The sequence below is a fragment of the Protopterus annectens genome, chromosome 7.part0 (assembly GCF_019279795.1).
Source record: "Protopterus annectens isolate FY-2018-M chromosome 7.part0, PAN1.0, whole genome shotgun sequence".
Taxonomy (NCBI): domain Eukaryota; kingdom Metazoa; phylum Chordata; order Ceratodontiformes; family Protopteridae; genus Protopterus; species Protopterus annectens.
Genome location: NC_056739.1, coordinates 394,479,181 through 394,506,701, shown reverse-complemented (window position 1 = coordinate 394,506,701; position 27,521 = coordinate 394,479,181). Strand labels below are relative to the sequence as shown.

The 27,521-nt window shown below is 44.4% G+C and overlaps 1 protein-coding gene across 19 annotated transcripts in view; it reads left to right on the top strand.

The window, feature by feature from the left end:
• The window catches only part of PLEKHA6 (pleckstrin homology domain containing A6), a 1,822,600-nt gene that overhangs the window by 1,534,332 nt on the left and 260,747 nt on the right, over window positions 1-27,521 (top strand). For all 19 annotated transcript variants that reach the window (XM_044076969.1, XM_044076965.1, XM_044076964.1 and 16 more), the window contains one exon: window positions 5,769-5,849. In XM_044076969.1, coding sequence (XP_043932904.1) covers window positions 5,769-5,849 — 81 coding nt within the window. The remainder of the gene's footprint in view (window positions 1-5,768; window positions 5,850-27,521) is intronic.

Sequence of the window (27,521 nt, the reverse complement as noted above, 5' to 3'; positions counted from 1 at the left end):
TGTCACCCTGTGGCTAGCCAACTAGCTCACAGACAGGACCCAGGAAGTTAGAATTTGGGAGTCCACCTCTACAAAGAGGCCAGTCACAAGTGGAGTCCCTCAGGGATCAGTCCTTGGACCGCTCCTTTTTGGCATTTACTTCTCAGCACTCAAGGCCAATGTCAGTGATCTCTGTCTGACTAAATTTGCAGATGATTGCAAATTAGGAGTTATCATTGAATCTCACACTGACACAAATGTTCTCCAGGGGCGGCTGACACAGACAAACAACTGGTGTTAGAGTCATAGACGATAACTAAATGCCAAGAAATGCATATTAGTATCCTTTGGGAAGTCATCCATCTCTGGTAACTATCATATTGACAACACAGCCCTTAGAGTTGACCCAGTAGTCAGGGATGTAGGAACACAGATATATAGTAATCTAGCCTTTGATCATCACATGTCTACACTGGTGAGGAAATCATTCTATGTTGCACAACTTATAAACAAATGTATGGCATCTAAGTCCAAGGAAGTCGGTGTTCCACTGTATTCAGCATTCATCAGACCTATCATTGTGTACAGTGTCCCCTTTGGTATGCACCTAACCAGCCATATCCAACAACTGGAATGTCCACAGAGGTTCTTCTTTAAAAGAATACAGGGTGTAAGTAATATGGTCTATGCAGACCACCTCAAGACCCTATCCCTGTATTCTGTCTCCTACAGGCTTTTGAGGGGAAATCTATGCCTAGCATACAGGGCATTGTCAGACCCCACTCTGATGGACCTCCTGCATATCCACAAAACAAACAGTACCAGAATTACCTGTTATAAAGACTTAAACCTTGCCTGTGATATAAATAGGACCTGCTGGAGAGATAGGTATGCACCCAGAGACTACCCCATCTATGGAACAGGCTCCCCATCCATGTGAATCAGAGTTCCTCCCTAATCCAATTCAAGTGCAACTTAGACAATTGGATGGGAAACCGGAAATTTCATCCCTGGTTTGGCACCTGTCTCTGATGCAAACTGGTAACCTGTAAATGGTTCATCTTCCAGGCCCATGCTTACACTTATCAAGGGTACCAGAACTTGTCAGAGATTTGGGATGCATGGCTAGGCTTAAAAACGTCCTTGTGGTCATTAGCCTAGTAAACACCTATGAACATATTCTGATTAGTTCTCTCTCTCGGTCTTTCATTTCTACCTGGAATCATGTTCAGAACTCTGATACCTACAATGACAAGTTCATCTTTCTTCCACAGAAGTTAGAAGTAGCTCCTGCACTGATCCACATTCTTGATCTGGTGTTTGAAATCCCCACCCCCCCATGAAAGGATCTGACTTTTGTCGTATCAGAGGTGGCAACCTTCTGTTGTGATATGATCAAGCTGTAAAGTGTAGAAGTGACAATAAAGTGGGAAGTATGAATTCTGGCATGCAGTTTTTGTCAAGGATTAATGATGCTATGACAGATGTGTATGTGTCATGTTCAGCTTAACTGCCTAAGCTAGAAGTAGTTCAGAAATTGTAGAAAGGCAATACACATCTATTACCATCTAGAGAAAGCCTTCTTAAGAAAAACTCAAACCCTATTTTTCCTCCTTCACCACACCCTTTTACTTCTCATACCTTCGCTATGCATTTTATAAGATGTTACTCTGCATCAATGTTTTCTTTAGCGTTATTGAATAGCACCGGGTTCCCTTCTTTGACGAGGGTTTCTCATTATACTTATGTACTTAACCATGACTCATTGTCTGTCCCCTGCTTTGTCACACAGTTTTCCAACTTTGATATAGTATTTTCATTTCTGTTCCATAGAATCACTTTGAGAGTACTTTGTAGCTGTTTAATCTTAATAACTATGTCCTCATGCTCATATGTAGACCCTACACTATAACTTTACTGTACATTTTTCAGAAACTGTGATTGTAACATAGGTTCATAGGTAGGTACTAGGCTGTCTGCCCGAAGGCATTTATAAGCCTAGCCAGAATGTGTTGGCTTTCGCCGCCCCCTTAGATTAGTTGCCTGTGCCTCTGTGCAGCAGAGCCACTGAAGTGATCCCCAGAGCAAACTTTCTGTTTCCCATCCACTCGTCAAGGTTTCTCTTGAAGAGTGTTAGTGAGGAGCACTGCCTAATGTAGATTGGAATCTTGTTCCAAAGTATGGGAAGTCTCTGGGACAGGAATCTATCCCTCCAGCACATCCTGTTTATTGTTGTGGTGAGGTTTAGATCCCTAGATTGTGTGGCTCGAGGGGATGTGGTTTTCTTTAGGTGCAGCATGTCCATCAATTCTGAGTTGGACATGGCCTTGCATGTCAGGCAGAGATCACCTCAGAGTAGGCAGTATGCAACCTAGTACAGCTGGAGTTTCTTCAGTTGAGCTGCATAAGACATCTGTTTGAGGCCAGTAATCCTCTTGGTGAGGTACTTCTGTGGTCTTTCCAGCTGCTGCAGGTGTCTTGTAAGGTACATCCCAAATGGGGTGTTGTATTCTATGATGGGTCTGATGAGTGATGAGTAGAGGAGCATAATGACCTCTTTTGATCTGGATGTGAAACCTTTTGTGATTAGGTGGGAAACATAGAAGGATTTTCTAACCACTTTGGCATTATCAAAGGAGAGATTACTGTCTACTTGGGTCCCCAGATCCCTTATTACGTCTTCCGTATCTAGAAGACTACCACCTATGTCATAGTTTGTGGGTACTTAGTTTTTTCCAATGGGGATGACTATGCAGTTTTTGGAATTTAGCTTGAGGCCATGATTTTGACGCCAGGTATCCATCTCATTGAGACCCTTTTGGAGGATGTCTGGGTCAATTATAGCCCCTAATTTGCAGTCATCTGCGAACTTGGTCAGCCATAGTCCTCCTGTGCTTGCCTGTACCTCTGAGAAGTATATGCCAAACAGGAGAGGTCCTAGGACTGAGCCCTGGGGAACACCACTTGTAACCGGTTTAGAATCGGACCTACTCCTGCAACTCTCACCATGTGGGTTCTATCCATGAGCCAGTTGGCAACCCATCTTGTAATGTGGGGGTTTATGTTCAGGCTGGTGAGCTTGTCTATAATACCAGAATGGGGAATGGTGTCGAAGCCCTTTGCGAGGTCTAGGTAGGCTGTGTGTACCGCCTTTCCCTTGTCTATAGCCTTGGTAACTGTCTCAAAGAAGTCCACCATGTTCAGAAGGCATGATCTGCCCTTAACAAAGCCAAACTGGGTTGGGTCCAGTGTTTGGAGGTTCCCAATGTCTCTGTTAATGAGTTCCATGATGATGCACTCCATATCCTTGCAGACCATGCTAGTCAGGCTTATAGGACAATAGTTCCCGGGGTCTGTTGTGGCTCCACCTTTGTGGAGTGGAATAACCATTGCTGTGTGCCACTCTACGGGTATGTAGCCTGTGGAGAGGCTGAGTTTGAACAGTGTGTTTAGGTGAGGGGTTAGGTCGTCTTTGGGCTCATGTAGAACGCAGCCTGGGACACCATCCGGTCCCATTGATGCTGTGTTTTTGGCTTTGCAGAGGGCTATTTTAACCTGAGTGTCTGTGATTTCAGGGGCTCTACATTCTTCTGGTATGGTTATGGGCCCTTTTGGGGGTGAGAGGGGGGTGAAGTTTGCACTGAACCTGTCTGCCAGAATGTTGGTGATATCGGTCAGTTCAGTGTATTTTGTGCCATTCTGCACTAACTCTGAGCAGATCTGAACATTGCCACTGAGATTCTTGACATAGCTAAAGAATGCCTTGTGGTTATCTTTGGAGTCCTTGGCAATTTTTCTTTCGAAGCATGCCTTGGGTGATTTTATGAGGGATCTTAGTTTCTTGCTGATACTGGCCAGGGATGTCTTCCCTTCTTGGGATTTTACTCTTTTCTGAACTAGTTTCCTCCTTCTATTGTATAGCTTGTTTATATCAGGGGTCCACCAGACTGGTTTCCTTTTCTTGGAGGAGTGAGTCTTGGTTTTGCTTGGGACAGCACAATCTATGCATTCTTGTTAGGTGCCCGTAGAATGCATTAGTAAAAGATTTTGCAGCTTGGACAACATTATCCTTTAGCATGGGGGCTATGAAACTTTCCACCTCGGTCTTAAGTAACGTGAAGTTTGATTTTGAAAAGTTTTTCATGGTGGTTTCCTTGTCCGGGGGTGGGGGGGATGTGGATATCCAAAGTGATTTGTTTATGGTCAGATCTAACCAGCAAGGGGTTGACCTCTGGTGTGGAACACCGGTCGCCCATGTTGGCGATGACCATGTCCAATATGTTGTCACCTCTGGTGGGAGTGTTAACCAGTTGATCCAGGACATTTGAGTTTATAAATTCTAGGAAATGTTGGGCAAGGGAGTTAGTACTTGAGTAGTTCTCCCAGTTAATGTTTGGGTAATTGAAATCGCCCAATATTAGGGTGTTTGGTAAGACCTTTATGTTTCCCAGTGTTTCCAGAAATGTGGAATGGGGGTCCTGGGACATGGTGGGTGATCTGTAGCAATCTACAATTTGAATTGCAGTTTTGCCCATTGTTAGTTGCATGTGGATGATCACTGAAGCATCATGCTGTGCCACTAACCTGGAAGTGTGGGTATCCTTGATGAATATGAATACGCCCCTGCCTTTTGTATTTCAGTCTGGGTTCTGTGGGTGAAATGTATGGTATGAGTTGTTGCCCGGTAGTGCTGGTGTGCTCTCTGGGGCCTTAAACCAGGTTTCTGTTACTGCACATATATTGATTTTCTCCATACTGAGGAGTGCCTCAAATGCATGCATTTTGAGGTTTAGACTTCTGGCATTGAGTAGCATTACCCTCATTTTTTGTTACTTGTGCTATTTATGGTGGTGGGTTTGTCTTTTGAGCCTTGCCTAAAAAAGGCACTATGGGGGTTGTAAGAGCTTTGGCCAGTATTCGAAAGCCTAAGGGTGACCGGTGCAAGCCGTCTCTAGTGAAGCAGTATGGCTTGTCGAACATGTCATCCCAGGTGGACAGACACTGGATCCCCTTTGAATGACACCAGAAACTTAGCCAATTGTTGAAATTGATAATTTTTTTTCTTTATACCATGGTATCATTCTTGGTGAGAGCAGGATACTACTTAGGGTCAGGGTCATACCGGCCTGGGCTATGTGATCAGAGGGCTCTTCCATGTCTCTTTTCATGTAGTCCAGGGAGGTATGGCTCAGGTCATTCACACCAACATGGACAATGACAGAGTTGTATTTGTACTTGTTCTGGGGTGACCTGAGTGCTTGTGTTATGTGGCGGATCCTGGCAACCGACAGGCAGCTAACAGTAACCTTCTCCTTATTCAGCCTAGTGAGTGGGACGTCAGTGTGTCTGACTATAGAGTCACCTATTACTAGTATGTTGGGTATGTTATTTTGCCTTAAGGGCTGTGATTGCATGGCACACTGGTTTTGTGAAGTATGTGATTCATAGTTTGTGTTGGGGGGGTAGAGGTTGCTTGGATGTCTGCTTTGTTGGTCTCTGTTGCTTTTGCAGATTTTTATTTAGAGCCTCCGAGTATGTTTTTGTGTATTTATGTGTGTTTTTTGCCGGTGCTGGTTTAATGGGCAGTGGTGCAGAGCTGTACCTACTCAGAGGCACAATTTCAAACCTTAATTTATATGTTCATTTGAGACTTGTTAAGTATGTTTCCTACAAAACAGATAAGGAAGCAACTTTTTCAAGTAGTCCAGTAAATGCAAAATAGATTTTTCTAACAGCATTTTAACAGAATGAAAGTTTGATTTGTAATTATTTCCCATTGTCTCAAACAGAAGCTTCTCAGTAAACTCTGTGAGCACCACAAGATCCTGAAGGAACAGGAGAAGGAAACTCAGCAGCTGCAGATAGAAAAGGTAAGGGTAACTTTGTGTGTACATGTACATGTCCTGCACTCCACTGTCTTCAACTTTTAGCACCAGTACTCATCTGCCTTCTGGGACTCGAGGAGGCTGACTATACAAGGAGCATAAATTACCAAATGTATATCACCATATCAATTAAGCTGTGACTATAAATTCCCAGGGGGCAACTCTACTATTGTACCTTTTGGTGTCACTTTTGTGTTTATTAATTTATTTATTTTATTTAATATTTGTTGACTGGGAAAGTCTGACTAGAACAGAGCTTATTTTCAGTGGAGACCTGAGGAGAAACGCTTCAGACATGTCTTTGGATTGTGGGAGGAAACCCACTCAAACACAGGGAGAACATACAAACTCCACACAGAAGGCAGCCCGGCTGAGAATCGAACCGGAGAACTTCTTGCTGTGAGGCGCCAGTGTTAACTGCTGCACCATTGCGCCACCCAAAATATACAAGCATACAATAACAGTGTTACTTTATGCTTGTATATTTTGTATGTCTGTTCAGTTATTGACCACAGGCTGAGACTGAAATTGGTCAGAACTGAGGAGTACTGTAGTCCAGCAATCAAATTCAAATAAATTCTTTTACTACTGTCCCAAGCACAGCATAATTTTACTGTCATCACTGTGCCTGCAGATGCAATGGCATTGACGCAGGAGGGTATGCTTCTCACTTTGCTAACATGCACTGCACTACCAAAATCTTCCAAGACTGGAAACACATGTAAAAGAAAATAGCCTTTTGTCTGACATGTAGGAAAATACCTCTGCATGTGTAGAACAAGAAGGTCATACAGACACAGAAGGATAATAGACACTTGCTGCAGATCATTTGATATGGTGATTATGTAACTGGCTCTAGACATGGTCTGCGATGTGTAACCGCTGGAAAGACTACCACGCAGTACAAGTTAAAATTCCAGATAGCCAGGACTCACTCAGTTACTGATGCACCAGGGTTCCAAAGGTGGCTAAACTCTTGGAATCCTGGTTCAAGCACATGCATTTCTATCAGGTGACGATGTGAAGTGCTAATTAGTTGGCCATAGCACAGCTATCTGCAATGGAGAGGTTCCTGGAGAAAACACTTGAAGCAGCCTGCCCCTAGTGAAGTGCCCTTTGATACCAACATTTACAAGTGGGCATTTAGATGGAGGCAACACAAAATACAGTTAATAATCCACTTGGAGATCATTGCACGCTCCTCTCTCCTTGCACCAGAGATATAATTAATAGCTCTTACGTTTTCTTAAATTCATGGAACCTGATGTAGTGGTACAGATCTAGGATGTGATGATCCCCCCTTCTGCCTATAAGAAGAAAACTGGTAGATGAACTGGTTTAAAGTCATACTAATACCAGTTTTATTATAAAATGTGACAAGGTCTTAAGGGATACCTCATAACTATGAAAAACCAAAAGAGTTCCTAGAAATAAGGGTGTGCATCTATGCGATGACTTTGATCAGCAGTATCTTATAGTAGACCAGCCTTATAGTCACTGAATCAGCTAAATCATGTAGAAATGAGCAAGCCTATTAGCCATGAAATCCCAAGGAAGGGAGTTGAGAAAATCCAGACCATCCACTAAGGAACTGCATAAGCAACTGGTTGTGGTCCTAGATATGTCAGAAGTCTGTACTCTGACCATGGAATAAGAGAATTCCAGGTCAGACAGGTGTCTGTAGTAAGTCTAGTCCATGTAAGTGGGTGAGGCAGCCAAGACAACACTGAAAAACTCTACAACTGAGCAGAGTAGGTTTGGGAACTGAAGACCTCAGTATCATCCAGTACTTCTTGAGGATGATCTTGGGGAGAAAGAGATCAGAGTACCCAGATCCTAATGTGGATCTCAGTTTTCATTAGCTTGTAACAAGATGGCATCCTGAACTGCCAAGAACCTAAAAGTCTGAAGCCATACTGTTTCTCAGACAAGCTGCAGCAAATTTAAGCTCTAATCTTTTTCTGAATTTCAGAATTTTGTTGTTAGGCAAAGAGCAAGACAAAAAGTTGAAAGGATATACTTGAAGGTTCCCTGGCATAGTGGAAAAAAATGAATTCATAACTAGCTTCCACTTGCTTTGTAGAACTGTTTGAAGTTAGGACAGTCATATTCTCACATCTGAGGTGAACAGATCAGTCTCTGGGTCGCTACATTCCTGGCTAGTGTCTGAATCTGCATCATAGGAGTTTTTGCACATTCATGTCACATCTCGCCCATTGTCTGAAATGCACCACATCAGGTACAAGTACGTACCACCCTGCTTGTTTACTCACCATACAATGGACTTGGTAGTTTGACCTCAGGGAAAGGATCTTAGTCCCAGTTTGAGATTTCAGGGAAAGAAATACAAGCCAACAGCTTCATTTGCAAAATGAAAAGACCTACCAAGATTGGTTGGAAAAATCCAGAACTCTGTAGCCTGGTGCTAGGGTCTAAGATCCACCAAAGAGCCCCCTCAGAAACGGGCATGTAAGAAAAAACACATGAACTCCCCAGAGGAGTCCCTCACTGCAGATATGGACTACGATGATGGGGAAGGATCCCCATGGTCACCCCCTGATGATGTCTCCTTTGGGGACATTATGGAAATATTGAAACAGAGGCGTGACTGGAAGCCCTCCAATCCTTCCTCGGAGGAATCCATATTCCTGCAGGCCTTTAGCTCTCAGCCCTCTACTTCTTGGGTGACCGCCCCCCTTGCCGATGAGTTGGTTAAGCTCATCGTGCAGTGGGCATGGAAGAACTCAGACTCCATTGAGGCCATCCCCAGGAGATCAGACAAGGTACTCTCCCCTCCAGAGGATCAACTCCATTGGTCTAGAGGTTTACCAGGAGACGCTATGGTGGTGGCGGCAGCCACAAAAAATGTCCTTGTGGAAGAGAGTCCTGCTGTTCACCCACCCAACAGAGAGTCTTGGGCAGTGGACAGGTTAGGGAAGCTAGTTTTTGTGTCAGCGACCTTTGTAGTTAGATCTCTGAATTTTGGCACATTTTACGAGGCTCCAGAGAGATCTTTTCTCTGAATTCTCCAGAACCTCATGGGCCAAATATCGGATGGAGCATGAGATAAAGTTGCTTCCCAACTTGCCACACTAGAGTCAATATCCAATTCATCCATGAGGTTGCTGTCACATGCAACCAAAGGAGCAGCTAGAGCTGCGGGTGCAGGCGTAGTAATGAGACGCCATGCCTGGATGTGCATTTGTGACCTTGCGGACTCCTTGAAGTCTTCTTTTTTAAATGCCCCTAATGAACCATCAGCTCTGTTTGGTGAAGTCAAGGATACATTAGCCAGGTGCGAGCAAGATGGGAAGACCTTGTCTGCCATTGGCCTATGCATTTCCAAACCTCAATGTTCCTTCTCCAGGAATCAGAGGAGAGGGAAGATGTGGCACAAGAAGTCTCAAGGTCCTTCCCGTGATGCACTTGGTGAGGACTCCTCCCAGAGGCAGAGGGGGTTCCAATAATGGAAGACACCCCTTTCAGGGCAGAGGGGGTCCTTAGAACCAGGGCTCCAGAGATTTCTTCTCTGGCAGACTGTATCAGTGCTCCTGAAGCGCTTTCCTCTGGAAGCAGTCGGGACGCGTTTTTCTCTGCACCAAGCTGCCTGGCTCTCTATTACAAATGATCAGTGGGTGCAGAGAATCATTACCAGAGGCTACCATATTCCCCTAATATCTTATCCAAGACCTCCAAAATCCCTTCCTGATGTTCCACCCAGTCAAAGGGAGGAGACAGCTTTCAAAATACGAAAGCTATGTCAAAAACGAGCCATCTGATAGGTTCCCCCAGATCAGTTTGATCAGGGTTCTACTCAAGATTCTTTTTGGTGCCAAGGAAAATGCGACTGGAGGCCCATTCTGGATCTCAGCCAACTAAACAAATCGGCAGTTCAGACCAAATTCTGCATGGTCATGATTCAAACCATCCTTCCCTTTCTGCGGGAGGGTGTGTGGATGTGCTCATTAGATATCTGGGATGCGTATTACCATATCAAGATGGACAAGTGCTCCAGGAGCCACCTTCACTTCCGGTTGGGAGCCAATCACTACCAATTCAGAGCCCTGCCTTTCAGTCTCTTGATGACCCCCAGAGTGTTCATGAAATGCTTTGCAGTGGTAACAGCTCATCTGAGACTTCAGGGATTCCAGGAGTTTCCATACCTAGACAATTGGCTCCTCTCCACCCCCACCAAGCATCTGCTGGTCAGGGTTCTCCACTACACCCTGGTTCTAGCGGGGTCACTGGGCATCACCATACATTGGGAGAAATCTAACCTTCACAACAATTGGAATTCATAGGGGCAATATCCAACACCCAGTCAAGCCTGATCTCACTTCCTCTTCACAGGCTTCAGAGATTAAGGGCACAGGTTCAAGTGATACACTGTCGAAGAAAGGTGTCCTCAAGGGAAGTTCTCCAAGTCTTGGGGTCTATGGCTGCAGCCATCCCTATTGTTCCCTTAGCCAGACTACACATGAGATTACTACAATGGCTTCACCCCTGAGCTCACAGATTCTCATCACCAACACTTGCAAACAAGGTCTCCTCTGGTGGATGAGTACAGATGAAAATCGTTGGTGTCGCCCCTTCCAGGCTCCCCAGCCCAGTGCCACGGCGACCATGGATGCTTCCCTGATGGGGTGGGGGGCCACTTCCAGGGAAAGTCAGTCCAAGGCATGTGGTCCGATGTAGAGGTCAACTTGCATATCAATGTCCTGGAGTTAAGAGCATTGCTATTGGTGTTGCAAGCATTTCATCTGCTCCTTCCGTCCGGAATGATTGCTATCCAGTCAGACAACATGTCTGATCTGGCACATAAACAAACAGGGAGGGACCAAATCCTACCCCCTATGTCGCGAAGCCATGAAAATCTGGCAGTGGGCGATAGCTTCCAACCGCTTTCTGATCACAACGCATATCCCGGGGAGCTCCAACGTGATTGCAGACAGGCTGAGCAGATGCATTATCCATCCTCAAGAGTGGTCTTTCAACCTAAGTGTGGTGGCAGAAATTTTCAACCATTGGGGCCAGCCATGCTGCAAGCTTTTTGCTTCCCCCTCAAATATAAAATGCAGCAGCTACTTTGCCCTCTTTCCCCCTCTCGGGGAGTCACCGTGAGACATTGATTCACGATTGGCCCATGGGTCTCCTTTATGCTTATCCTCCGATTCCTCTGATCCCCCTTGTGCTAAGGAAAGCTATTCGGTTGAGAAGCAAAATGATCCTCATTGCCCCGTTCCGGCCTCGTCAAGTGTGGTTTCCCTTCCTTCGACCTCATCTGTTGCAACTTCCTTGGATCCTAGACACTCGTTAGGACCTCATATCTCACCCACAAGGGCTGACTCCACTGAATCTGTCCACTCTCAAGCTGACAGCTTGGTTTCTCCACTTCTGTTAGCTGCCAGGCAGGAAAACCTCTCTTCACCCGTACGTGATATTATCTTGGCCTCTCATAAACCATCCACCAGGAAACTTTACAGGGACAAATGGAAAAGATTCTCTATTTGGTCACATAACCAGAAGATAGACCCATTCTCAGCCCCCGTAGCCACTATTCTTCATTACTCGGCTGAACTGTTCGACAGTGGGGACTCAGCTTCCACCATTCGAGTCCATCTAGCAGCGGTTTCCAATTTCCATAATGGGTTAGATGGTGTCCCGCTTATTTCCTCTCACCTTTGCAAGACTTTCCTCAAGGGTATTGTCCACAGCAGGCCTCCCATCAAGCAGCCGGTAGAGGCATGGAATCTGTCCTAGGTTCTACAGTCTCTTTCTCTGCCCCCTTTTGAGCTGGCTGCGACATGTGATCTAAAATTCCTGTCATGGAGATCCTTATTTCTGGTGGCTATAACCTCAGCCAGACGAATTTCTGAATTACAAGCATTATGTATCAAGAGCCCTTATCTGATCTTTCATAAGGACAGAGTATCACTTCGTACTTAACCCATCCTTTTTCGCCAAAGTGGTTTCTGACATTTCAATTAACCAGTCCATTGAGCTCCCTGCATTCTTCCCAAATTACTCTAACAAGGGAGAATACTGCCTACATTCCTTCGATGTTCATAGGCAATTACGTTTCTATCTGGCCAGAACTAAATCCTTTCGCAAGTCGGAGCAGCTTTTCATCTCCTTTGCTGGTCCTAGAATGGGAGGTGCAGTATCAAAAGTTACTTTGTCTAAATGTCTCAGGGACTGTATTGCCTTCACATATTCACTTATGGAGGGGTCTAAGCTCAAAGTCAAATCAAAGCTCACTCAACTAGGGCTGTTGCAGCATCTGTTGCCTTCCACTCTAGGGCCTTCATGGATGGCATTTGCGCAGCTGACATTTGGGCTAAGCCCCATACCTTTATCAAACATTACAAATTGGATCTGATCTTTAGGGGAAGAGCAGTCTTTGGTTCAGTGGTTCTCAGGAATGTTTTTCCATAAGGGCCACCCAGGTTCTTCAAGTAGCTGGGACTCAGTCCCATCAGTGATGAATAGGATGAAGATTAACAACTTCAGATAAAGAAGAAGATAAAGAAGTTATGTCTTACCATAATGTTCCATCTGAGTTGTTGATCTTCTTCCAGTCATCACACCCTCCCACCAACCTCCTCCAAAGGTTCTTGGCGGATCTTTTGGGTCTTTGTGGTGTCTTAGGGTTTCTGCACAGAGAAGGTCTCTGACTTATTTCTTCTTCTATATCTTGCATGCAAACTCGATCTGAGGTAACTGAGTAAAGGGCATTGTGGGTAGCAGCTTAGCTCGAGAGTTTTTGGTGCACGCAAGCTTGGTATAAGGCCGACTCGGTTCCAAGGGCTCAGACCAAACCCATCCTTAGATCCTAGGGAACAGCTGCCAGGTACCTTGATCGAATCCAAGCAGAGGTCTGAACCTCTATGCTTTGTCAGAGTTGGCTTTCCAGTGAAGAGATGGCAGAAAACTAAGCATGTGGTGTCAGCTCCCAGGGATCCACAAGGGGAATGACAGGATTTCACTCAAGGGTTATTTTATGTTTTGATGGTATAGAAGCCTCCAGGGGTTTTGGTTCCTGCAATTCCTTGGTCTTCTATCCCTATGGGGGTTAGGGTCCTGTAGTCTTCAGACGAGGATTCTGACTTTGAAGTTGACTCCTTAGCCTATTCCATGTAGTTGCCTTCACCTTTAGACTATGGGTCTGAGAAGGAGGAATCTGTCAGTCCTAACCTTCCTTTGATGGCATAGTTCAACATACAATGGAGCATTATACATGGGATTGCTCCCAAGTATCAGACCTGCAGAAAAGGTACGAGTTATTACAAATGGAATCTCCTAAACCTTCAGCTGTCACTCCTGTGTTGGCTGGTCTATTACATACCTTTTCTACAGCTTGTCTGACACTGGATTCTCAACATCCAGCTCCTGTGAACCCTAATATGTTCAATAAGGTGCCAGATACCTGTAAGTTCTTGTACAAGTGCCCTTCATTTGATCCTGCAGTGATTTTTGTATCTACTAATAAGCCTTCTAGGCTGTTGCCTTCTTCCAAGCTACTTCCTTCAGATAAGGACAGTACAGCCATGGAGAGGATAGGTAAGAAGGTATACACTTTGGCTGCTTTAGCCTTCAGAACCATCAATTACCAGATGCATAACAAAGTACATCCTTGTCTCTTCTTTCCCATATTGGGAAGATTGTTCCTGATATGCCCATAAGTTCTCCACTCTCTGCTTACTCAGTTCCACTTCTCTGGCTACCTGTCACTCTGTGAAATGCACCTGATGCATCTTCTAGGACTGCTACATATGGGTCTGTAATGAGACTCTCAACTTGGCTTCACTGTCAGGCCCTGCCAGATGATATCCCTTGGATAACCAGAATTTGTCTGACACTGCTGTGGCTGAGCTTTTCAAGACCCTACAGGATTAAGATAAGATCATGCAAAATTTGAAGCACACTTTTGTCACATCTATTCAAGTTTCAGAGGAACTATCCTAGTAAGACTGATTTTTTTTTTGTGTAGACTACGTCCTAGACAGTCTTCCAAAGGAAAGAAGGCTCCTAGGCGTGCTTTTTCCAGTAAGCCTACTCAAATGCCCAGGCCACAGAAGCAGTGCTTTCCTGACAAGTCTGCAACTATCTGCCCTCCCTCTTTTTGGCCAGGTTCCCTTGTCCCTCAGGCTCTCTATCTCTTCCCATTTGGCAGCTCATTACTACAGACACCCGGGTTCTCTCTTGTCCGGCAGGGTTACTTTATCACCTGGAAGACCCTCCCATCCTTCTCTGGTATTCCTCATCTCCATGCAGAACAGCTTCCTCATTTTCCAGGGGTATCGCAGGGCCTGCTGGACCAGAGTACCATTCAACTGGTTCCACAGACCGAGAGGGTTTGTTTTTCCATTCCAGGATGTTTCTGCTGCCCAACAAAGAGGGGTCTTGTTGACCTGTCCTAGATGTTTCCTTTCTGGACACCTGTCTCATAGTCCCATCCTTCCAAATAGTCTCTCTGCAGACTGTTTCCTGTGTTGCTTCCCCAGGCCTCTCTGGTGTCCTTGGACCTGAAGGACTCCTACCTTCATATTCCTATCCAGCCTCTATTCAGGAAAATATTTGCTTTTCTCAGTTTCTTCCATTTTCAGTTGTCTGCTTTACCCCTTGGGCTTTCAACAGCTGCAAGGGTGTTCACCAAATGACTAGCCCCTGTAGTCACCTTTTGCAGGCTTTAGGGCATTCATATATTTCCTTATCTGGATGACCTCTTGTTGCAGGCTCTATCCCAGTCTAAACTGGTGCAGGATCTTCATTTTATGCAGCTTCTGTTGCACAGACTGGGGTTCACTGTCATCTTTCAGAAGTCAATCCTGACTTCATCTCAGGATAATGTTTTCTTAAGCTGATGGTTCCAAACTGTTCCAATTCTGGCATCTTTTCATGCCTGCAAGGTTTTGTCTCTCACAACATATTCTCTGTCCCTGTTTCCCCTGTCCTCTCTTCCATCCAGAAAGTTTCTCAGGGCTCTGGGGTTCAAGGCCTCTACCATCCTCAGGCTTCCCTGGGCCAGGCTTTAAATGCGGAAGTTTCATTAGTACCTAAAGTCAGTGTGGCTTCAACACCCAGACCTGCTGGACCATCTAGGTCTTCTGCTCCCCTGTCTCAAACTGGAATTTCACTGGTGTATTCAGCAGCTCAGTCCAGGTGTTCCTTTCTACCTTCCTCAGCCATCTCAGGAACTCTTCACAGATGCATCAGAGCTGGGGTGGGAGTGCTATTTCAGGGACCCTGAAGGTGCAGGGCCTTGGGTCCCCTCAGAGGGTGGATCACATCAACATCAAGGGAATGTCAGCTCCCCTTCTGGCCCCTCACGCTTTTTATGTGCTCTGGGTCCCAGGTCCCTTGAAAGTACATATAAGCAACACCACACTCACATGGTACATCAACAAACAAGTGGGCATGAAGTCATACCATCTTTGCCGGTTAGCCCTTCAAGCATGGGAAATGGCCATCAATGTGCAGGTCACCCTACAGGCAGTCTGTGTACTTTCAGAGTGTAATCTTGTGGCACATTTTCTCTACAGGTCCAGGACACAGCCTCACAAATGGATGCATTTCTGGACATAATTTATTGATGGGGTATTCCAAAAGTAAATCTCTGCCTCCACTCTGAAAAGGCAACTCCCTCATTTCTGTTCCAGAGTACCAGGTCTTTTGGCTTGGAAAGTGGATGTCATGTCTTTCTTGGAAGGGATATTCCTGTATCCTTTCCTCCCCTTCCTCTTATTCAAAAGGTCCTCCACAAAAGCAAGGACTCTCCAAAACTGGACTGACTCCCTTTTGGTCCAGACAGCATTGGTCTCGCCTCTCATTCCATCTAGCCAGGGGCAATCACCACACATTATCTCACCACGTAGATCTTCACAGGACAGAGGAACTGTCCTTCACCCTCATCTTTCCAGTCCTCAAAAATTGCTTTGAGTGATAGGATTTTGATTCCTTTCCAACCACCAGTTTTCTGAGGACGTGTTTAGGGTCCTGTAGAAGACCAGGAAACTGAATACCAGAAAAAACACTTCCAAATGGAAGAGATTTTCTGTTTGGTGTCTTAATCACCACCAGGACCATTTTCAGTGGTGGCCCCCTTGGTTTTGTCCTACCTGTGTGAAATACTACATGCTGGCTTAGCATATATTCTCCAGTGAAAGTCCACTTGTCAACCATTTCTGCTTCTCAGCCACTTACTCCCCCTTTGGCCTCTAGTTTTGAGGTCAAGCAGTTTTCTTAAAAGCATCCTTCATATTAGACCCCCAAGAAAGCCCATTCCTCCTCATTGCTATCTTAATTTTGTCCCTGAAAAACTGACTCTGGCTCCTTTTCAGCCTTCTGCTGCTTTGCAACATTGCACCTGAAGACTGTTTTGTTGGTTGATTTAACCTCTGTCAGAATGGTATCTGAGCTCCAGGCCTTGGTGGTGGTCCCTTCTTGCTTTTTCATAGTGACAGGGTGTTTGCATAGATTTAGCACTGTCCTGTCCTCCAGTTTTTTGAAAATGGCTTCATCCTTGGGTCCAAACAAACTCCTTGCTAGAGATACACCCAGGAGTTCAGACTTTGCATGCTCTACCTAAAGCTGTTTCCTTAATCAAGTATCTCTATGAGTGACTGACCCAAATGCAGCTGCCCGGCTTGATTCTTCTAAAGCATCAAATCCACAATGCAAACCTAGGAGCAAGAGTTTCAAAGATCAAGCAGTTCTTTAAAAAGAACACTGTACTCCATCCCCTCCAGGTTTTCCTTCATTTGGTCGAGGAGCATTTCCAGGAAATTGACTATCTCATACTAGCTGTTGAGAGCTCTCACTGCCAGGTTAGCAGAGTTGTACACTTGCTTGCTAAATCTGGTAAGGGTCATACCTTCTCACTTGGCATAGGATTCCTAGAGATGCCACCCTTAGTTCCCTTTAGACCCTGAGACACCACCCCAGGACATACCTCTCGACCTTTCAATGAAAGAAATCTGGATGAAGCCTGACAAAATGGGGGGACAAAGGCCCATACATAGGGACATATTTTAAGTATTGCTCTTACAAACTTAGAAAGTTGCTAGATTAATAGGGTTTGTTTTAACATACATTTTCTGAAAGATTTGAAGTCTGAAACTCAAATGCATGTCATTATTTATTGACTTCAGTCCTTAGATCAGCTCAGTAATTTGCCAGAAAGCCACATGTTTTGAGGAACAGACAAAAAAATATGAGCCACAAATCTGGACATACTGTGAAAGTCTGAAGAGTTGACAGGTATGCCTCAGGATCAGCCACATGATTTTAAACAGGTGTTTATGGAAATCCAAGACTGAGTGTACTCTGGCATCCTTGAAGCAGGTGGTTGAGAGTCAGGTCACACAAAACAGTCAAGTATGACATCATACACTACCTCTTGTAGTGGAAGAATAGCCAGAGTTTTATGGAAGTTTTAAAAATTATCCAACCCTCATCTTAGATTGAGGGTAGTCCTGAGCTTCCTAATGAAAGTACATCTTATGGAGTGTCTCCCCAAAGGTGAAATCCTCAGGTTGTGAAGCTGAGACAAGATTTTCATCAAACTGATTCTGCATATTAACCAGTGGAAATTTGGTTAACATATACTAACTCACTCTCAGAGTCTTAGGAGTTAGTGGACTCCTGGGGGAAAAATATCCTTCCGTTTCCCAGGAGATGATCCTGTAGCATGGGTTCTGGCAGAACTTTGCTGCTTGTATCTCGCAGTTTTACGAGGTCCTCAGCCAGTCTGAGTAGATCCTGCTGGTATGCATTGTCGAGGCTGGAAGCCAGAAGGCCTATACTGTGGCAAACTGGATGTAGCCTTTTAAGTTTGGCCTTTGACTTGGGACTGTGTGTGATGTCAAAACTACTGTAACCAGGCTGCATACTGTAACCAGGCTGCAGGTGGCTGTGGCCTGCCTTCGATCCACTGATGACTAACCTAACCTGAGGGATTCCTCCATCCCCTTCTGAGGATATAGTGTGGGCATCAGAAGCAGAGGTCTGCATAGTGATGCTGGATCCTACCAGTGACCCAAGCCCTTGTACTTTTGCAGACTGGGAGGGGGCTGTTCGCATAACTGACTCCCAAAGGGTCTTGATAGAAGCCTTTGCCATTTGCTTGGTCACTGGAGGGAACTTTGTGAGACTGTCTTCTCTGCTTCAACAGGATGGGTGGAATGACAGATGGCAAATTATTGATGTCTGCTATCCTAACATGTTTAGGATGCTTTTCCCTTTGTCTTTGAGAGGGGGTAAAGTCAGGGGAACTGAGATGCCATACTGCATGAATGCCCCTGACACCCATTTTCTTGATCTGAGAACACAGCTGACTCAGCGCCAAGCTTAATAGTGCTACTTTTAAAATGAGCACATAGGGGACAATTAGACATGCTGTTGGCCTAAACAAAACAGCAAGGAAGTATCTGTAAAATATGCTTTTCACACTCATGACAAGTATTTCTCTTAGAAAACATTATTCCATCATATGAAAAGAAAAGTTCTCAATGTGGCAATCAGCTTTTGAAGTTCTCTGGCACACCAACAGACACTACAAACTGGATGCTTCAGGCTCCTACTGGAAAGAACTGAAAACATGACACTGGCTGATGACCCTTATACCCAGGCCCTGGAGAATGGGAGCTGAAGTTATGGGCATTCAGGCTGGCCAAGGACTGTCACAGAAAGGATTGCATATTGTTGTTACTGCAAGCAGTAAAACATGAACATCTGGCTTTTGGTGGCTCTGTCATGTGACTCACTACTAGCCTCCCTTGCTTGGCTATTTCAGGGGTGCAGACTGTGGGCATCTCCATAAATTTAAAGTAGTTTTGATACCACAATAAGATTGCTTTCATTGTCACTAAGCTGAATATTTTCCAGTGTTGGCTAGTCCTGCTTATGAAGAGGACCAGGAGTCATTTGGCTTGGGTGAAGTTGTAGTAAATCATGATCACCATGAGGCATTTTGCATTCCCAAGAATGAGGATGGGTTTTCCAGGAGCTGGTGACTTTGGACTGGTGGCAAAGATAATGTCCTTCCAGATTACTGTTGCAGTATTCTTCACCTCTGGGATCTCCTGCCAAGGATAGCCCAGCATCCAGCCAGAATACCAAAGCCTTTATTACCTAGGCAAATTTGTAGGTCAGACATATGCTACCTGGGCAAGCACTTGGTGTAAATGTGATGTGTGTACACACCTAACTCAGAAATGAAGTGCCCCGGCAGACCTTGGAGACCCTAAATGGAAAGGAGAACATATGCATCCAGAATAAAGGAAGGAAAAGAATGACCTTTGTGCCCGAACATAAGTACCACTCAGATAAACAGAAGAGACAAGGGGGTAGGAGAGAGGGAGTGAATACTGCAACAGTGAAAAAGGGCATCTACTTTTATGGTAAGATATTACACAACTGTACATATCACTGTTGCAGTATTCATCACCTCTGGGTGAAGCTACAGTGAAGGCAGGGAGGAGGAAGGCAAGGAGTCCTCCATACACCCATGATGGATAGCCTTGGCAAAACCTACACTGGCCCTGGAAATGATATCCAGTTAGTAATGTCTCATGATTGTGTGAATCGAAGACCAAGTAGCAGCTTCAAGCATGGGGCTGATATCCAAGCCATTGAAGAAAGCCCCAAAAGAAGCCACTGCTGTAGTAGAATTGAGCCCTTACAGAAGCAGACAGCTGTTTTATTTACTATGAAAAGAATAACAAAAATAAATGGACTTCCAGGATTGCCAAAGAAGGAATAGTACAGACAGACACCCTGTCCTTATGAAAAACTAAAAAAGGAGGAAAACTCGTAAGGGCCTGCAACTCAAACACCCACCTAGCGGAGCTATGGGCCAAAAGAACAGTCCTCCAAGAACAGTACTGTAAGGAAGCTGAAGCTGCAGGCTCAGAAGGAGCCTGACTTCATTTTTCCAGGATAAAATTAGGGTTCTAGAAAAGAGGAATAGGCTTCCTGGGAGGCCTAATGTGAACAATGCCTTTAAGAAATTGTTTGACCTCAAGTCTCGAAGTCAAAGGAGCAGTCAAAGGCAGACAAGGAGAAATGGCTGACAGGTGGGTTTTAACGGAAGAGTAGGACAACCCAGTATTGATCAATTCACACAAATAAGGGATAACCAAAGGAACATCCACAAAAAATGGGTCCAGGTTAAGGAGAAAGACACCAAACAAAAAATCTCTACCATTTGGACAAAGTTTCCTGGTAGTGGGTTTTCTGGCCTCCTGTAGAACCCAAAGCACATCCTCAGAAAAAAGGTGTCTAAAAGGGATCAAAACCCTATCACCCACAGTGTCAGTTGAACAGTGGAAAAGTGGGGATAGATGAGAGACCCCCTTGTCTTGTGTGAGAAGGTCCATCCTGTGAGGTAAATTGTGATGATTGCCCTTGGCTAAATGCAGAAGAGGGAACCAATGCTGTCTGAGTCAAAAATAAGTCTCCAATAAGATTTTGAGAGAGTCCTGTTTTGTTGTGAATGGTACTCTCAAGGGAAGGCTTAAAGAAACATCCCCTTCCAAGAAAAAGACAGGGCGTCCACCTTCAAAGCCAGAGGACAAGGGACTCTGGTGCAAAAGATGACATTTTCTGTTCAGAGGGGAGGCAAAAAGATCTACGTGAAGAGTACCCCTACTGGTGGACAATGACCAGAAACATCCACTCGTGAGTTTACCACAGTTTTCTGATCTGAAGGAATATAAACAGCCTGAAGAGGTACCTGATACTGGACAGCCAGATCCCAAACTTGGAGAGCTAGTCTGCACAAGAGATAAGACCTTGTCTCCCCTTGCTTGCTAATGTAACACATCACTGTGGTATTGTCTGTGATGATTTTGAGGGACCCTGGAAGGAAGAGAATGAAAGGGCCTGAAGGGCCAGGAGAAGAGCTCTCATCTCTGATATTGATATGGTCCTTTTGATGACAAGACCAAAGACCGTGAATTTTCAGAGGCTCGAAGAGGCCTCCCCACCCCTTGCCTGAGGCATCTGAAGAGAGTTCCTAAGTGGGACTGGAGCTTGAAAAAGAAGCCCTGAGTTGAGGGACAATTGATAACTCCATCACTGAAACTCCAGCTTGAGGCAAGAAAGGCAAATCGAAGTCTAAAGGATGAGAATGTTGAAGCCAGACTGACTTTAGGAACAACTGGATCTTACTCATATGAAGCCTGGCCAGAGGAAGCATAGGAATGGTAGAAGCCAGGTATCCCAGAGCCCTTAGAAACTCCCTAGATGTAATGGAGACCAGAGGAAGAAGGAATTGAAAGAAAGTAATCAGAGTTAAGGCCTAGGGTGGAAGCAGAGATGCCAGCATTGGAATGGTCCGGAGCCTGCACCTGAGAGAAAAATTATCCTGAGAAGGAGTCAGGAAGAACTTTTTGAAATTCATTGTAAACCCTAGACTTTGCAGGAGACAAATAACACAGTGAAAATGCTGAAGCAAAATTTCTGGAGAGGAATCCTGAATGAGGAGGTCATCCACATAAGGAAAGCTCTGTATTCCCTTCATCCTGCAAAAAGCAATCATAGGAGCGAGGCATTTGGTGAAGACCTTTGGGGCAGTAGAAAGGCTTAAGGACAAAGCAGAGAACTGAAAATGCAAAGAAGCAACAGAGAAACAAAACTTCCTGAAAACAGGATGAACAGGAATGTGCAGATAGGCATCCTTGACAGCCAGAGAAACTAGGAAAGCCAGGGGAAGAAGAGGAAACAGGGTTTGAAGGGATAACATCCAAAAGGAAGGAACCTTCAAAAAAGTGTTGAGCTGAGAGAGATCCAGAATGGCTCTCTCAGTGCCTTCTTTCCTGGAAAGCAGAAACATTCTGCAGTAAAATCCCTTCTTCTTTTGAGGAGCTGGAACTGCATGAATTGATCCTAGATACAAAAGACTCTGAAGAACATCTGGAAAAAAGGGCAGTTTTTCCCAAGGAGGTTGAGGAATGCCCTAAAAGGGGGAGGGATTTTCAAAGCATGTAATACACTTAACAAATGATGGAAGGAACCCAAGCATCCTGAGTGATTTTTAACCAATTTGGAAGGGAGAGGGAAAGATGAAGAGATAAAGGAACTTGATTGAGAGAGGGAGGGACAATAGAAAGAACCTGGCTTGTATGGGAAAAGAAATTTGAGCAGTAGGAGTTTAAGTAGATTTAGCCAGAGGAGGCCTTCTACCACTCTTTTTACCTTTGGGAGGAGGGTGAGACTGTCTACAGACAAAAGCAGATTTAGTAGGGCAATTCCTCTAAAATTTGGGAACTGGGAAACAAAACTATGTTTTAATTCTTGCATAGATGTACCCTTTCCCTGAAGTGATTTAAAAAGCTCAGCAGCTGCAGAACTGTAGAGGATTTTATTTTCAAGTGGAGTATGCATAAGCTTGGCCTTAATGTCATCAGGCAAAAGCTGAAGGTGAAGCCAGGAATACCTTCTCAAGAAAAAAACAAAGGCAGTAGCTCTAGATGAGGTATCAGCTGCATCATAACTACATTTAATGGAATGACAAGCCACTTGAGAAGAGGACCCTAATAAAGAAAGAGCCGGTTTTGCCCTCAAAGTCAGGAAAGTCTGAAATAACCTGAAAAGCTTCATAGAGAAGGTCCAAAATATACCTGGTCATGTGGGTCTGGTAATTCACAGCCTTAAAGGCCAGAATAGCAGCAGTATATACTTTCTCACCCAACCTCTTCATGGTTCTGCTGTCCTTGTCAGAGAAGAGCAGCTTGGAAGAAGGTAAAAGCTTAGATGACTTATCAGAAGAAACTGAAATAACCAAATGCTCAGCAGAGGGAGGATTGTAAAGACATTTACAATCCTCAGGCACCTTATAAAACCTATCCAGCTTTTTAGGAGCAGGGGCTGGGAATCAGGAACCTAAGAAGATGCAGAAAAAGTATCCAAAAGGCAACAAGTACAGGAGGAACAGCAGAGAGTTTGGGAGACTCCATGTGAAGAAGCTCATATCATTTCTTTTGGACATCAGAAACCTGGGTACAGTCCCACTTAAACTCCATCATACAGGAAACCATATCCCAAAAGGAAATCTCCTCAAAAGGTGGATCAGGGCTAATGGAATCCCCTTCCTCAGAACCATAGTCCAAGAGAGAGGGAATCTGGGAGGAATAGGCCAGAGATTCCTCATCAGATGAAACCTGCTACCTAGGCCTTTTAAGAGGAGCAGAAGACCAAAGAGGAGCAGGAACAGAAACCCCCTAAGAGGGCTTTAAAGCTATAAGTGCATTGAACAAACCCTGAGTTAAATCCTGCCATTCATTCTGAGATCTTTAGGAGCAAGCAACATAGGCTTAGTCTTCTGCATTTCAAAGAGAAGTCAGCCCTATAAATGGCGTTTGGACTGGCAGCAAAGACGTTCTGAGGAAGGTACATGTGTATGTCACTTTTATGCCCTTTGCCAAGTTTGGGGAGCATATGATGTCCCTATTATAACCTAAGGCCTTGGTATACTGGCTGGATGTTGGGCTGCCCTAGACAAGGGATCAGTACTCTGAGAAATACTGCAACAGTGATATGAAAGGATATCCATATCAGTTCTCTACACTGCTCCTTGGCTTGTCTGCTGCACCCAGAGCCTTTGCAAAGTGTCTGGCCCTAGTAATTGCATTCCGTAGGACAAAGGTCATTCAAATTTACACATCCCTGGATGACTGCATGATTCAGTTCAAATCCATCTAGGATCTGCAGTTTTCTCTTCAAATGACCATGACTACTTTCTCAAATCTGGGATTCATTCTCAATTTAAAAAACCTCAATGCCACGTCAAGACAAAAAAAAAAGCAAATGGCTTTCCTACCAGAGGAAAGTTTCTTTTTAGACCCTGTACTTCAGTCCCTTCTGGGTCAGACAACAATCTCAGCAAGCCCTGAGAACATTTTAGATACATGGCTTCATGTATTCTGATGATTCCACTCACAAAATTACATAAGAGAAAGACTCAGTGGTACCTCAAGAATATGTGGTGCCAACACAGACATTCCTTCAACCACAAGATATAGCTCCTCTCTTGTTTAACAAAAAGGAGTTAAAGTGGTGGACCCAGGCCTGCACTCAAAACAAAGGAACTCTCTTTCAAATCCATACACAGAATCAGGCCCTGACCACAGATGCTTCAGATCTAGCCTGGGTCACACATTCCAGAGGTCTAAAAGGAAGAAGGGCTCAAGCATTCATTCCTTAAAAAACATGCAAAAAAAAAAAGAAATGTTGGCCATCCTAAAAGGCTTATTGACATTCAAGGGACTCTGGAAACCAGGCATTCTCTTAGTGAAGACAGACAGCACAACAGTAATGTGGTATATAATCAGAGGAAGAAGTATACTCTGTGTTGCTTACCCATGCAGATGTGGGATTATGGCTCATTCCAGGGAGCTACATCTGATGGCCAAGTACCTGCCAGGGGAGAACAGCCTTCTAGCAGACCTCATTAAAAGGTCAGAGATAGGCCCTCAAGAGTAGAATTGAAACAGGGACATTTTCTACAGGTAAGGCTGAAATGGGGTGTCCAGAAATAAACCTTTTTGATACAAAACAAAAAAGGAAGTTGGAAAAAATAATTGCACAATTGTTACAAACAACAAGGCCTGCGGACATATCTATTTTATGTGTCTTCCCACACAAACCTCTCATCCCCAGGGTACTAAAGATCAGGGGGGAGCAAAGGTGATCTTAGTAACACCTTTTTGGCAAGGGAGCACCGTTTCCCTCTTTTCCACAGCCTGAGCAAGTAGGAATATTGGCTGCTACCTCAGAAGGTAAACCTATTAACCTGGAAGAGGGGAGCTATCATATACCCCAAACTAAGCACCTTGAGGTCGACAGCATGAACAATTTAATCCTTTCCCTTCAGGCAATTTCTGTTGATAAGGACATCCTGGTTATTCTGAAGAAGATCAGAAAACAGTACTGGAAAATCTTGCATATCAAAATGGAAAATATTTACTTTTTTAGTGTCACTCAAAATGTCATTTACCATTAGCTGCTGATCTACCCCTGATATCAACCTATATAAGTGAATTATTTAAGTCTGACCTCTCTCATTCCTCAATCAAATGGTCTGTCATTTCTACCTGCCTTCCTGTGCAGCTAAGGTTACCATACGTCCGGGTTTCCCCAGACATGTCCTCTTTTTTGGGCTCCTGCCCAGGCAGTTTTTGAAAATTCTGTGATCTGTCCGGGTTTTAAAAACTGGACAAATCGCAGAATTTTCAAAAAACAGAATCCCTATTTCGGAGTCTTTCCCCCGCTTTGTTTTTTTTTTTTTTTTGATTGGCTCATATACCGGTATACAAGCCAATCAAAAAATGGAGCTCTGTTCAATGCGGAACTGCTTGATCTTCTGCATTGAACAGAAGAGGGTCCGCTGTATGTGTTTTTGATTGGCTCGTATACCGGTATACGAGCCAATCAAAAAGCAGAGCTCTGTTCAACGCAGAACAGCTTGATGTTCCGCATTGAACAGAAGAGGGTCTGCTGTGCGCGTTTTTGATTGGCTCATATACCAGTATACAAGCCAATCAAAAAGCAGAGCTCCGTTCACTGTGGAACTGCTTGATGTTCTGCATTGAACAGAAGAGGGTCCGCTGTGCGAGGTTTTGATTGGCTCGTATACTGGCATACGGGCCAATCAAAAATCCCCAAACACGGGCCTTTTTTGTTTTTTTTTTTTTTTTTTTGCTCTTTAACCTAAGAGGGGAGCAAAAAAAAAGGTCTGTAGTTTTAGTCTTACAAGAGTAAAGACCTTTTTTTTGCTCTTCAGCCCTAACAGGACGAAATAATATGTGCTGGTAGCAGCACATATTTTTTCGTCCTCTTCTACATACAAACAATTATGGTAACTCAATGTGCAGCCACCTCTTTTTTCTAACCCCACCTTTTGAAATAATTTCTGAAGGGCATCATCCACCTCAGTCCTTCCACGAGAATACGTTCCCCTTCTTGAGATCTCAATTTTGTTCTTTAGAGCCTATCTAGTGCCTATTACCTCAGCTAGGATGGTCTCAGAATTGCAGGCCCTAAGGCAGCTTGGTCTGATGAAGCACTTCTTAGAAGGGTCTAAGAATGTAAGGACTTGGATGATTCCACATTGGGAATCCACTAGTCTTTTTTGATGGTCTTGCAAGAGAGGGTAACTCAAAGACCCCTCTCTATTATTAACATTATTTAGAGCTGTGTTGGTTTAAACACACTCCTTGCTCTGAAAGGTGGGTTTCCTTCCTTCCTGGATTGACTGGGTCTAGAAGCAAGTGAAGCTCACAAGTGCACTGAAAGGCCCTCCACAGGAGAGGTTTTGCTTCCTCTTCTAGAGGTCATCCTCCAGGTGTTGTGGGGGCTGGTCAAAGAAAGCCTCCACAATAGCCTGCCTTGACCCATCCTTAAAAAAGGGGGTCTTAGCCATGTAATCCAGGCCTTTTGGAGAAGAATTGTGAATCCAAAGCATAAAAAGCTCCATCTATTCAGCTACTATTGGGTAGTACTAGTATTTCAAGAAGCACATCTCCCTTGCTCCATCCTATCCACCAAGGCATAGAATGGTTGAAAACTCAAGCCATCTTCAATCAAGGAAGAAGATGCAGCACTTCTGTGGCTGTCTTGGGAATAAGATGACCTACCCGAGGGTGTGACAGGTGTCTGTTCTCCAAACCTTTAGTACTAATGCAAAGGCCTGTAGTTTCATATGGGATATTCCGACAAACCTGTGGTGGTCATTTTAAATCACTGCCATTGTCAAAAAAGTGAGAGGAGCTTCTCTATCCTTTATGTTGAGGTGGCTGTGCTGAATCTCTAGTATCCGTAGTGATGCTTCACGTTATGATCCCAAGAGTCCCAGTGCAAGTCTTATTGCATACTCTGTCAGATAAAGAATTTATAGCATTGATGGTTTAAGTACTGAACACACTAACGTATCTCAGAATAACACCAGGAGTGAAATCAAACATTTGTGGGCAGCAGAAAAAGAACTGGACTTTGGGGGAGGGGGGGGCACAGGTAAGAGGTAGGTTATTCTTACTGTAGTTTGTCACACCTGCATATGCTGCCGGTCAAGACATATAAGGAAAAAAAACAGTCAAAGTGGAGATGAAGGAAGGAAATTCTTCAACTACAGATTCTTAAGGTAGGGCCCCTAATATTAGCTTTAACTGGGCATATTTGCATCGTTATGCAAGTTAGTTTTATATCATAGATTCACAGATTAACAGATTGCTAGGCTAATGACCCTGGGGGTGTTTCTAAGACTAGCCAAGTTTTACCACAAGAATAATAATGTCTTATATCCAAGTAGGACATTGGCAGGCATTTATTAGCTACTTCTGACCATAAGGAACATGATTGTCAGCCGTGGTGTAAATTTCCTGTTCCTCATCCACTGGTCTAGGTTGTGCTTAAACCGGGTAGTAGATAAACTCTGCTTTACATGGATGGGAGGCCCTTTCCATAGGATGGACAATCTCTGGGACACATCTTTCTCGCCATCGTTTTGTTTAAATTGCAGATAAACTTCTGGTACCGTTTGATTTAAGAATATGCAGGTGAGTCATACGTGTGGGATTTGCAAATACCTTGTAAGTCAGGTATAGATCACCCTTCAGCAATCTATAGGAGACTGAGTAGAGGGAAAGGACTTTAATGCAC